The following is a 13,564-nucleotide window of genomic DNA, read 5'->3' as shown; positions in this document are numbered from 1 at the left end:
GTGGAAAGTGTTTTGATAACTATTACAGATAAAATGATCTACAGATGCCATGAATGAATTAACTTAATTTTTTTTTTGATTCTGTGCATTTATTATTGACAGGAGCTGAGAGCTATTTCTACAAAACAACTTTTACTGTAAGAGAAACCCAAAAGTTTGACTGTGTGCAATTACAGGTTGTCATCTTTTAATGTCTACATCTCCCATGAGTCTTAGCCCTCAGCAGGCTCTTAAAACCTTATAGGAGCTGTAGTTGTTGAATGTTTAAGGACTCATAATTGTTGTGAATGTGGGCGTTTGAACCTTTAAACCTTGTTAAACAGAAGTTTGCACTTACTACCTTCAATCGCATCTCACTGTTCCAACTCCTTCTAATAAGTAGACAGTGAGGTAAGATTTTAATGTTGTTGTCCATAATCCAGGTTTTTAAATAAAGTTTGTGCTACCTTATTACCTTTACTGTCTGTACCTCTGTGTGTATATTGTGTAGGCTGCCTCCCTCCCCTCTCTCTCTCTCTCTCTCTCTCTCTCTCTCCCTCTCTCCCCTCTCTCTCTCTCTCTCTCCTTCACCCCAACCGGTGGAGGCAGATGGCCGCCCACCCTGAGTCATGGTTCTGCTCGAGGTTTCTGCCTCTTAAAAGGAAGTTTTTCGTTGCCTCTGTCGCCTAGTGCTGCTCTTGGTGGGAACTGTTGGGCTTCTGTAAATAGCATCATAGAGTACGGTCTAGACCTGCTCTTTTATGAAAAGTGCTGTGAGATAACTGTTGTTGTGATTTGGCGCTATATAAATAAAATTGAATTGAATTGCTAATAATGTTTTTTTACATAGATCTACTGAAACCTCTTTTTAAGCCATGTTGATAATGTCGTAATTAACCCAGTTAGACACCTGTCAATTTTACTGGTCTGCTGTGGCTTCACGTTTTGACAGATAAACTCTGCTTTCAATTGGACACCTGCTCTGGTTTTCATAGAAGTTCTTTGGATGTATTAAACCTCTCAAAGTCCACTGGGTCACCTGCTTGAGCTAAATCTAAGCTGCTTAGATCGTTAATTCATTTAAACTTTTGTCAATATTGTTCGATCAATAAATTCTCCACAATTCATTCGTCATTTTGAAGAAACAATGAGCACCAAAGTATAATTCATTCAGATTTTCTGGCATGGTAAACAAGAGAGATGGAATTAAAGGCCTGTGTCAGATATAGGCCGGGTGAGTTCAGTGATTGAAGATAATAAAAGCCCGGGCTATTAATTGAAGTTTTACGGTACATAAACATCCAGCACATACAAGATAAAGGTTTGTCTCTTTTGGTTTGCCGACCAAAGTCTGAGGGGAAAAAAATATATATTTTCAGATATTTCCCAGCTTTGTGTTCATGATGAATATTTGTAAGTTTAAAATGTTGAGCTTTTAAACACCAGTAATCCTGCCAGTACTTTTGTGTTGTGCTACATTCGACATCACAATCTAGTTTTTCAACTGTTTTAAGTAGTTACTGGAGTGTCTGTAATTTTTAAGGGAGATGTATGAGTTTTATTATGCTTGATGAAGAAGTAGTTTATGATGTGTGCATCAATATATCTGACACCTGCTCTAGGATTGATACTCAGATAAAAGGATTGAAATCTAAACTCAGCCATTTGGAGTGAGTGTGTGTTTTATCATAAGTATCTTACTGTCACCAGGATGGTCTAATTATACTCAGTTGATAGGAACTACTTCTCTTTCTGCCTGTCAAAGTCAGGCTTGTGCTACGGCTCTGTGACAGAGCTTCTTTGAAGTGAGCCGCTGCAGCTCTTTACATTTCCCCCGACTGAACACTGACTCTGGCCGACTGTAGAAACAGTCACGTTTGGCTATATTTAGCTATGAAGGTAATGTTGCTCTGTGTGATGTGTGTGCAAAGACAGTGAAATACTTTGGCAACACCGCAAACTTCGCTAAACATCTGAGATTAAGTCAAAATAATATGATGATGTTATGAAGCAGCAGTTCTGAGCAGGAGATTTTTATTCTAATTAAAGAATATGACAGTAGTTTTATGTCTTGTCATTATGCATCTGTTATTTTGAATTGGTAAGGCTACAGCCTACTCCTTATTTCTCTCTGAAACTGGAGAGGGAGGTCACATTAAACTAGAAATAAAATATGTAAAAAGTATTAGTATCGTATAGGAATTCAGTGGTATCGCACGTCACTAGTTTTCTGGTGTGGAGGAGTAAATCGATGACAAAGTCCCAGAGTTCTTTACTAAGCTGCCTTTAAAAGACGAGGAAAAAGTGTAAATCAACGCTGGTGAACATCACCAAAGTGTAACTTATGGACCTCATGTTTTTGGATACAACTCTTTACTTCACTACGTACTCTTCCAACTGTGCTGTCAGGCCAAATTACTCAAATGGCGCAATTAATACAGTCAGACTGAAATTCAGAATATTTCCATGACTCTCTCCAGAACAAGCAAAGATTACAGAAGATTTAGACAAATATACAATGTTTTGTACCAAAACTCTGTTCAATCATCTTTCTGATGCCATAAATCATTTTTAAAGCCCTTCAGGTTTATCTTGCAACTTCTTGGAGGGATACTGATCCCCAGGTTGGGTTTAGAGAAAGCGAACCTTCCTCCCCCAACATCGGGTACAGATTAAGATTTCTAAGATTTATTCTCTGCTGAAACATCAAAAACTGCAACTCAAAAAAAAAAAGATAAACAGACATGAGGACCTGAATTTCTTTTTCCATGTTGAAAGAGTTTGTTCATGTGTGGGAGAAAGATTCATATACGTAGAGAATGTGTCACCTGGCGCAGCAGCTCCTCACCACTTCCTGTTACACTTAAAGACGAGAGAGGAAGACACAAGTTTGGTTCAGTCGTCTCAGTTTGTTGCCGGTGACTGAAACCAGTTTGAAGAAAAGCTTAATTTTGGGGAAACCAGTTTGGGATGGAGCTCCAGACGTGGATTTCTGGACTGCTGGTCCTCGCCTCTGTGTTTCCCCCGGCAGGTGAGACTCATCAGACTCATCAGTTTTTCACTTTGAAATCTCACGACAGAAAGATTCACAGATGTATTGTCTGTCAAAATTAAAGCAGATTCACTAAAACTTAATTTAACCTTTTGTTTTTGGCATTTTGCACTTTTTTAAGACAAACAGGACAAGAAACAATTCACCAGTCGACAAATCCAACTCGAATATGAGTGTTCAATGAAAACCTTTCTTTTTTATATGTTGATTTAATAGGCACAAAGAGGAAAAGTATGTTGTAAACTTTGTAAGGATGTATTTTTATCACAATCCAGTTGGTTTTGAAAGGATTTCATAACATTTTCTCAATTCACAAAGGAGCTCATAAACGTTAAACTGGTTTCAAAACGTAAAAGAAATCATGAAATATAGTGACGTAGATATTTGGTGGTTTTTGTGGACCAAAAGCTGACCCACCAGCAATTTATGACTTCCTGTGAGGACATCTGAACAGTTTCAACAGTTTAAAATTACAAACAATTGAAGAACATGCCATAAAAAAACCCCGTTGCAAACAAGAAGGAAAGAGGCGTCTCTCTGGCGACCATGTTGGAGGACTTGCTGGATGTTTGTGAACATCTCAACAGAATCAAACTTAGTTTGTGTCCATCCATGTGTAAACAGGATTTCTTTGATCCGTCAAATTCATTTCACGTTTAGAAAATATCTATAGCATATTAGCCAGTTAGGCTAACTGTAGCAGCTGCTCAGCTCATCAGCACTGTGTCGTTGTTAACTCGGCAGGTTAGCACCCAAGCTAACGAGTGTGATTGAAGGACGAAAGTCAGTATTTTATTATATCTGATTCTTTGACCCTTTAGATGTTTTATGTTTTTAGTCCGTTTGTCTGTTTTTGGTTCTGACGAAAAGTAATTTCAGCAGTAGTTTTTAAAGATGGATTAAAATATAAACCTGATGCTGAACTTGAACGCTAGTTGCGTCTCTTAGCTGGACCTGCAGACGGAAACACAACCTCATTCAGTTTCTGTACTGTCATGTTAACAAAATATAGTCAAATGGTACAATTAATACAGACATTGGTTTAAAATTTATACTAAATTCAAAACATTTCCAGAACCTCTCATGTTTCTTGTATTTTTTATATTCCATTGTGTGACTGGTAACTTTTGTTAATGAAACTCGTAGCAGCCAATCAGGAGCTTGTGAAAAGGCCAAATCAGCTAAAATGGTGGTATAGGTGATATGAGGTCACTGATGGTGGCGTACCAGTAAAGAAACCATGTGCTCCAAACATTTTATATCTTAAACTGGTCAAACGCCAGTATTTATGATTCAGTATCAGCTAGAGCTTCAGCTGTAACCCAAACCAACTGAAGATTACTAGTTCAAACGTGAAGTGACCAGTTTAAACCATATAAAGTCTAGAGCGTTAAATACTAGTGAGACCATCAGAAGACCAGTTTAAAGCATCTGAATATTAGAGCGTTAAATACCAGTGTAGACTGTCAAAAGACCAGTTCAAACCATCAAGAGACCAGTTTAAATGACCTGAAGATTTAAGCGTTAAATATCAGTTTGAGCGCCAGTTGAAACTTCTTGAGTTTAGAGTTGTTTGAATAATTAAATAGCACTTCAGACCAGTCTAGTTTGAGGAAAATGCCAGCTGCTGCTGACAAACAGTGAAAAACATTTAAAACCCATCAAGACTAAAAAGTGGGTGAAAATAGAAGTAAAAGTAAACACTTCTTTATTATTTCATTAAAATAAAATGGAGGTACGTCTGCAGAGCGAAATGCAAGATCGCCTCCATCTTAGAAACTCCTCCAGCGCTGCACATCACTGAGTGATGGTTTATGACTGAGGCAAAGGGAACTGAAGCTGAATCACAAAACAGTTTAGATGTATTTAGAGTTTGGAGAGTGTTGGCGTGGTAATCTTTTAAACTGAAAACACGAATGAACATTATTTTACCATCTGTCGACTCTCTGATTTCACCACAGCAGCTCTGATATCTTTCGATGTCCTAATAACAAAAGAAAACAAAAGCAAATTAAGACCAAAATGAAGAGCGTCGAGCTGAAAGTGCAGAGAAATATGAAGTTTTACAGTTTTACAGTGCGAGATGAGCAGAAACAGCAGAAATCTCTTCCCACACGTCAAGTTTCTTCTTTGTTTATACTTCTTTTAAATTAAGTGTGAGTTGTACCTTAGTAACGGTCTCTCAAGATGTTTCAGACGTTACATTAAGCAACAGCAATACTGGGTAATAACAGTTGACGGAGACCAATTCTTCATTAAAAATGCCACAAATTCAAACAATAAGAAGGATTTTGTCCATCGTGTTTGGATTACTAAGTTGTTAATGGCTTATTATGTTCAAAATCGACATTAAATCCAAAATATATAATGACCCCCGACTGATGGACATCACGGAGGAACGTCCGATCGATGCCGTGATCCTCTCAATGCACCATTATACTGAGAAATAAGAGTTTTATTTTTACATTCATTGAAAAAATAAAGCGATGAAGTGCTGCTACGTTGTTTAAAGCTGCCGTCTCTCAGCATGTTAAAGATGTAAAGTAATATTGATGGCGGGTAATAATAGATCATGGAAACAGAGTCAACCAGTAATATCTCGTCAGCAAATCTATAATGTTCTTAATGGAAGAAATGATTAGATTTAAACAAACTCCAGACTTCTGACGCTGCGTGCACGTGTCTAAGAAACGTCCTCTGAAAACACCTCTAAATTCTAAATTAGGGAAATGATTTAAGGTTCAGTGACAGAATGAAGTTATGCAGTGGTGCTTATTTCAGACATGTTGCTTCACACATGTGGCTTCTGTTCTTCCTTAGTAACTGCTGTGTCTTTTTTACATCTGCAAAGTATTAACAACATAAAGTTCGTATCAGGCAGGGAGTCTCAAACAATTAAGTCGTGTCCGCTCTTGTAATTAAGGGATTTTTGACGCCTGTCTGGTTTACAGGATTAAAAAACAACTTTACATTAAACATTAAAATGATGCACGACTGATGACGCCACATTGAACCTGACTGAGAAAGGTTGCTATCTTCTTAATACAGCTGTAATCTGAGATATAAGACTTTCATCTTCAGGCTGAGGTAGATAGAAAGGCAGGTTTCAGTGTCCTAAATCCAAAATTAAAGGGTTTGCTGAAGATCTATGCAAAATAAATCACAAAAAGTTTGTTTTTTTATTCTAATTGAACGCATTTATGGGGGGATTGCCATTATTTCAGTTACATTTCTGAGATTATTTGAGGAATATGTAGCTGTATTGTCTCTGCATGTCAGAGATTTACAGCCTGTCCAACCTTTCTTATGTGAAGTAAGTGCTGATGCAAACTGTATTATTAACGTGATGTGAGAGGTGTAATAGTGGCTCAGCTCAGTTTTGTAGTTTAGTGAAGAAAATTAATTGACCACAAAGAGTGAACCCCCTCAGTTCAGGAAGCAGCTCTGTGGTTTTCTGAGCTGCGAATCTTAAAGCTGAACCGTCTTTCCCAAACTGAGCTTCAGAGCGCTGTGGTGGTCATGTGACCGAGGCTGCTGCGGTGACAGAAAACGCTCTGCGCTTTTTGAGACGACGGTTTCGGTCCTCAGCACACAAAAGCGCACCTTACAGAAAACCAACTGTACAGACAGATTGCACAGACAGTAGAGATGAGGGAGATTTAACGTTTTCTGCAGAGTTTCATAAGTTTTTAGGGAAATCTCTTGTGAAACTAACAGAGTTTGGTTTGCTGTGTTTCTCAACCCGGCAGCCATCTTTGATAAAAGATGGAAGGGAAGAGAGAAACGATGAGGTGAAAACAGACTGTAGCTCAGTGGCAGGAAAAGAGAAGTAAAACAGAAAACAGAGGTGAAAGAATTGAACACATGCTGTAGAGAGAGCGGTGAGGTGTCCTGGTTTCAATCAGGTGTTCAGGAACTCAAACAAACTGACATCCAAACACAATTTTACATTTTTTTCAGGGTCTTGACATGAAATTACTTCTTTCAAACTGTCTCTTTTTGCTCATCAGATAAACTGTGTCATAATCGTCCGTGTTCAGCAGAGACGAGACGATATCTGTCAAGTTTTGTTGCCAGATAAGAGTTTTCTAGCTGACTGCAACTCAAAGATACGTCTCTGATGGTTATCTCTGTAAGTGGGGACTGGTTGTGTGACTGTTTAAATATAATAAGCCCACAGGAAGACACTAATCCAGTGTTGGAGGAAGGACTCACATCCTTTACTGCAAGTAAAAGTGCTGCACTCAGCTTAGCATCAACACATATTTCCCTCTCATTATAAACTGTGTTAAAACTACTAACTATGAAACACAGACGAGTGTGCGGAAAGTAATCAAACTAATACATTTACAAATATTTATCATTTAACCTCTGAAACTGTAGGTTTTAGCAGTTATGCTAGCTTGTGATGCTACCGTCACTTCCTGTTTGCATAGCAGACCCTAACTGCAATGTAACCTATCCGCCGTCATGTAATGTACTTATTTCAACCCAAAACACAGTTTTTTTTCTAAACCTGACCAATCTACATAAATACCACACATTAAAACTGCGTCTTCTGTGTCAAATATCGACACTTTGTTTATTTTTGCCACCCTGAGATGAGACTGTGTTGCATATTCACACATTGCTAAAGTCCTTGCTGGGACGCTTCTTAAGTTTTAATTGTGCAACCTGTTGTAGTGAATCACTAGTTTAAAGTTAGTTGTTACTGAGGACTCAGGAAGGACTGAGTGAAGGTCAGTAGCCCGGCTGTTTATCACCTAACGTGCACACGGTCGTCTCTGTTGTCCAGCTTCAGCTTAAAAAGCTCATTTTAGCCCAAACTGCTGTTCAATAGAAATGCAATCTTTCCTTGTGTGGCTGTTTTGAACAGTGATTGTAAAGTTCACAAATTCACAGCTTCATGTAACAGCGTGTTGTTTGCTCACTCTGAAAGAGGGAAGAGAGAATAAATCTGAGTTTCAGGTAGTGAAAGAGCCTCAGGACGAAACAAAGACTGATATGTGACAAGAGCTTTAGCTGTAGAAGTTGTTTTTATCTTGAACTGATGTGGCATTCAAATGTCTCTTCTTAACACAAAATGATCAACGCAAATATAATAAACTGTCTGCGAAAATGTATTTAGCAACAGAAGCTGTTATTTAAGAAGGATGGAGGTTCAGCTCGCTTTGCAGCCACTTTTGATTGACAGTAATTAGGCCACACCCCTTTGGTCTGGGGGTTGTTGAAAGGCATTCTGGGAAGTGAAAAGGTGTTAAATCCAAATAGATACCCACCTAATTCCAGCACTAAATACATCACAACATGCTGCTGTCTTATATCAACTGCAGCCTTTTGGTTTATAGTTGCGCAACAGGCTGAATTCTTCTTAAGGACCTCAACCTGTTTTATTTTTGTAGTTTCATTCAGGAAACTGTCGCTTCTCTCTGAGCTTTTGAAGCTTCGCATTTTACACCAGGCATCAAACACAGAATTATCTAATAAAGTGCTTACCCTCATAAAACCATTCATTTTCTGTTTCCACCTAACCTCTATCAACAGTTTCCAGCTCGCTGCTTTGATTACACAGCAAACAAGCCAGTGGAACATTCAGATACACGTTGATCCGAAGGAGATATTTCTGAATGAATCAATGTAAATATTAAAGACACACACATATTATCATCCATCAACACATGAAACACTCTGACGTCAGAGTAAAACTAGCTTTTCCATCTGTCTGCTGTTTGATGGTTGGAGGTTACAGTAACTGTATACATTAATTTTGTTAAATTGCAGCCGTTTTGTTTCAGTCATGTTTGGAAAATCTGTATTAATGTAAACAGATTCTGAAGAAACGAACAACTAATGTTACAGCTGAACCGAGACGTCAACTAAAAACATATCAAGAGAAGTCACCTTTTCATTAGAGGGGGTGGATAAAGTCAAGAACATAGATACTCCGCCAAAAAAACTTTTTATTATTGTATGATTATATATATTTACATCACCCATCAAATAACAACTTTCCATAATAATGATACCATTAAAACCAACTACCCCATTATCACCTCGAGTCTTCTTTAATAAAAGCATGAGAGTTTGATATTTTTCAATGAACGATGTTATGAAATAAAATGACAATTCAACAACAATTAACCTTTAATCTCAATAAATAAAGTGTTATTTCTCTTTTCCCTCTGTCCTTTACTGCATGATCTTTGATTATCAGTTCTAGTGTTTAGCCAAATTTATTTGATAATTATTTTGTCTATGGTAAAAATGTATTAATTTTAACGCCTGCAGGAGGCTTCCTGCAGGAGGCTTCCTGCAGGCGTGAGAGGAAAAAGTCTGCATATACTGCTAGTAAAATGAAATAACTGTGAGTGCTCATTAATAAATAAACATTTTAACACTTCTCCCATCTGGATTTTGGTGGTTGGACAGTCACTGAAACTGTAAATGTTGGGGTTTTACGATCATATAAGACAAAGAAAACCAGGAAAGTGTTACCTTTGAGAGGCTGAAACTGGCTATTTGAAATGATCTAAACCATTAATTGATCACTGCAGCTGTAATTTTGTATTTTGAGTTCAGTGAGTTATTAGAAGCATCTTATGGTTGTGATGGAAAAATGTTCTTGGTTTTGTGAATGGAAACAAACTAATTGAATGAGTCATGAATGATTATGATAATTATGAAAACATGTGATTTCCGTTAATGTCTCAGTGAATTACTGAAAAGAGTGATGTGTGTTTACAGCTGAAAGCTCTGGTTAGACTGAGTCAGTTTAGCTTCCAGTAGATCAAATTATGATTTTTATACAGTTTCAGTGGAAACTAACCAAGTTCATTTCCACTAGTTCTCCAGTTTGTACTTCATTCATGTCTTTTTCTTTTAGGAGGTGATAGACACACCAGACATACACAGTGTAACATAACACGTGCACACACACACATACATATATGTGTGTGTGTGTGTGTGTATGTATGTATGTATGTATGTATATATATATATATATATATAACATGAGTATCTTCAGCTGAAAAAGGAAATTTTATCATCTTCAAAAGTCTTGTTTTGTCCAAATCCTCCAACATTTAAATTAACTAACTGATACGAAAAACAACAGCTGGAATCGGCAAACGTTTTGCCTCTTCACCTAAAAAATTACTTAAGGGGTTAATCAATAACCAAATACAGTATCTGACAGTCCACTAATCGTTTAATTAACATTGAGCTCTTAGTGCATCCAATAAGGGAAATGGAAAAAGAAGATTTTTTTAGTGGAGTCGAATGTGGAAGCTATAAATGCGTTGAGATTATTGGTCTCTTTTATAGAGGGTAAAACTGTATTTTCCAAACATGTAAAGCCTTGTGGGGGAACTCTGAAACAGCGTGAGGAGTAATTTTTTCATGATTTAGATTTAGTATTATTTACCTTAAGGCTGGAGAAGGTAACATAATAATTCAGACTGTGCACGATTCCTCTAAAACAACACAGTATCGTCTGTGTATGGTGTTACATGATTTTTAAATTGGCGAGTTAGATGGTGGATCCTGTGCACGGCCAGAGGCTTGACTAGCGGACGTCTCTGGCAAGGTCCTCTCGAAAGTTTCTAGAGAGAACATTGTTTGTATTTCACCACCTGTTAAACAAACAGGTATTTCAAAAAAATATGACCATCATAGTCTGCCGGAAAGCCTTGTTCGGCCTCTTAGGTGTTTTACTTTTAAATATTTTACTTCCTACTCTACTTTACTTATAAGTGTAGTACAATGTGAATATGATTACTTGTCTTACTACAATAATGACCAAGTTTACTGCTGATAGTTCTTTTACCAATCATCTTTTTTTTCATTGTAAAATATTTGATAGATACATATTTTATCATTTATTTATGTGTTTGTCTGGCAATACTTCCCCCTATTCACGATTTTATTTAATAAAGACATAATAACTGGTTTATAACAGAGTGTAATGTGGCTGTAATCAGATCTAGGTGTTTGTTAATATATTTGTAAACCACTGCAACTGGACAAACAGAAGTGGAGGCTGCTGTATAAACAGAAAATCAATGATTACAACTGTAATAATATAAGATAAGTCTTAATTATCTTAATGTCTTAAAAGAATTGAATTGAATTAGAATGTTGACAAACACTGCACTTTAAATCTGCTTACAACTACATTATAGTGTTTTATAAACCATTTATTAACATTAATATAACTTCTTACAACAACGGATAAACATTGTTATGTAGGGAAAGATAACAACAGGTGTTATTAAATGGTCGGTCATCATTGGTTCGGCTTTTAAAATCAGTGTAACACAATACGTATTCATATGCAAGTGTTTATGAATGTGTGTTCTGTACATGACAGGAACATATCAAGTGGATTTAATAGTGATTTTTGCTGCAGAAAGTGTGTGTTGACAAAGTGTCACGATATTGTATCTGATTTACTAAATAAATCCACCACACATGAAGAAAGTGCTCAAGAGAAAGAGTTTTTATTACCTTTGAGTATCGTTAGTCACTCGTCAGCTTGTGGAAAGATGAGCTGTTAGTATAAACGTACATATGTTTCAATTGAATTCCATTCAAAGAACTTTATTTATCTGTTAGGAACTTCATTTGTGCAGAGCATCAGTGTGTGTAACAGTCACATTTGCAGAAACACAGCACAATATACCACAAACCAGACTGTATATATACAGATACACTTTCTTCAGAGTATTTCATCACTGTCTTGTGCTGGGTCGATGTAACGGCACTGAAGGGACGGTGAAAATTACAGCTGCAGAAACACTGAACAATTACTGTGATTAATATTACCGCTGTTAACTCTACAGTCGTTACTATTACAAGAACAGCTGTGTGCAAAGTACTCAGATCCTTTACTTAAATAAAAGTAGGAATACTACAATTTAAATATACTGTTAAAAGTCCGGCATCTGAAATTTTAACATCAGTTAAACAAATTTAACTCAAGTAAAGGTATATCGGAAAAATGTACTCTAACTCAGACGTAAAAGTACTCATTTTTCAGAGTGATATATTATTATATATGAAATTACAGGATTGTACCAACTGATGAATTAACATACAACTGCAAACTGTCAGATAAATATAATGCAGTAAAAAATACAATATTGCCTTCTCACATTTATTATGAAGTAACACAATGTGGAAATACTTCATTGAAGTACAACCCCGCAGCATCCTTTTGGTATAAATTTATGCAAATGCATTTTTTCAGACAAAATTTTATCACGTTCTGGCATTCAGGTGAAGGCAACACTGTGCGCACTGACTGATGTGACTATAAAAGGTAACAGGAAATTACAGGAGAAATTAACAAACAAGTAAACAAACTACAAAAACTGCTGCTTTCTCTTTTTAGATGTTTTTATCTATGTATTCTACTACCTTTATTTATATTCTGAAAGAACAGGAGCTCTCTTGTTTACAGGTGTGGATATATGTATTACATATATATATATACATTAATCTGACAGCTTTAATCACTGGATGCAGACTTTACTACTACTACTACAGTGTTTGAGTAAATGTACTGGAAAAGTACTACTGCTGCTACGTCTCTTTTAATTTGAACATTTTGACCATCGTTTAAACCGTCTGATCTTTTTTTTTTTTTATTAAACTGGAGCATCTCAAACTGCATGTCTTGTAAGAAAGAAGTTCTACACTACTGTTAGTACTACTAGCACTACTACAGTATAATAGCCCCTGATGTACATGGGCGTGTAGGTGTGGAGGTGCACATCTTTTACCTGTAACTCTATATTCACCTGTAACATTTACAGCTTGAAATGTAGACTTAATTTAAAACAAGACAAAATCTCAATATATATAAAGTAGTATAGTACTTGTGGAAATGTACTTTACACCTTTGTAAGACTGACTGCTACCTCTTTTTGTTTGAAAATGGAAAGTTCTTTCTGCGCTTTGAGCTGCTTTTTTTCAGTTGAGTGATTTTATTATTATTAATAAAACTAACTTTACTTCTATCTCTGCTAGAACGACCCCTAATTCTTAGTTATACTTCTACAAGTACTACAACGACGACTGCTGATGTGCAAAAATGATCTTTACTCAAACTTCTGATATATATATATTTACTTCTGCTACATTAATCTGACGACTGGAATTACTTCAGTTTTTGATTTTGCAAGAAGAATCTCAAAATTAAAGTTGGCTTGCAGCAACTTTAAGTACCGCTTAAATTTGAACTTTCCTAAAGCACGTTTTGAATAGAACTGCAAGTGGGTGTGAAACTGAGCTGATGGCATGTATATGTCACTTGTCCTACCACGTTCATCAGATCACAAGTCCATCATGACCACAAATACACCCCAACCACAAGCACACACACACACAAACACACACACAAACACACACACACACACACAAAGCTGCTGTAGCGCTGACTTCCTGTTCAGCTTCTATCCAACCTATCTTTGCACTTATCTTTCTGTATTTATATCACCCCCCCCCCCCCCCCCCCCCCCCCCCCCCCCCCCC

The 13,564-nt window shown here is 36.8% G+C and overlaps 1 protein-coding gene across 1 annotated transcript in view; it reads left to right on the top strand.

Annotated features, from left to right (window-relative positions):
• The first annotated feature begins 2,885 nt into the window (after nucleotides 1-2,885).
• LOC123972320 (T-cell surface glycoprotein CD3 zeta chain-like) overlaps nucleotides 2,886-13,564 on the top strand; it is a 19,096-nt gene continuing 8,417 nt past the window's right edge. The window contains exon 1 of the mRNA XM_046051730.1: nucleotides 2,886-3,010. Coding sequence (XP_045907686.1) covers nucleotides 2,950-3,010 — 61 coding nt within the window. The 5' untranslated portion in view covers nucleotides 2,886-2,949. The remainder of the gene's footprint in view (nucleotides 3,011-13,564) is intronic.

Source organism: Micropterus dolomieu, linkage group LG01, assembly GCF_021292245.1.
Source record: "Micropterus dolomieu isolate WLL.071019.BEF.003 ecotype Adirondacks linkage group LG01, ASM2129224v1, whole genome shotgun sequence".
In the NCBI taxonomy this organism is placed as follows: Eukaryota; Metazoa; Chordata; class Actinopteri; order Centrarchiformes; family Centrarchidae; genus Micropterus; species Micropterus dolomieu.
This window is presented reverse-complemented; position numbering and strand designations above follow the sequence as displayed.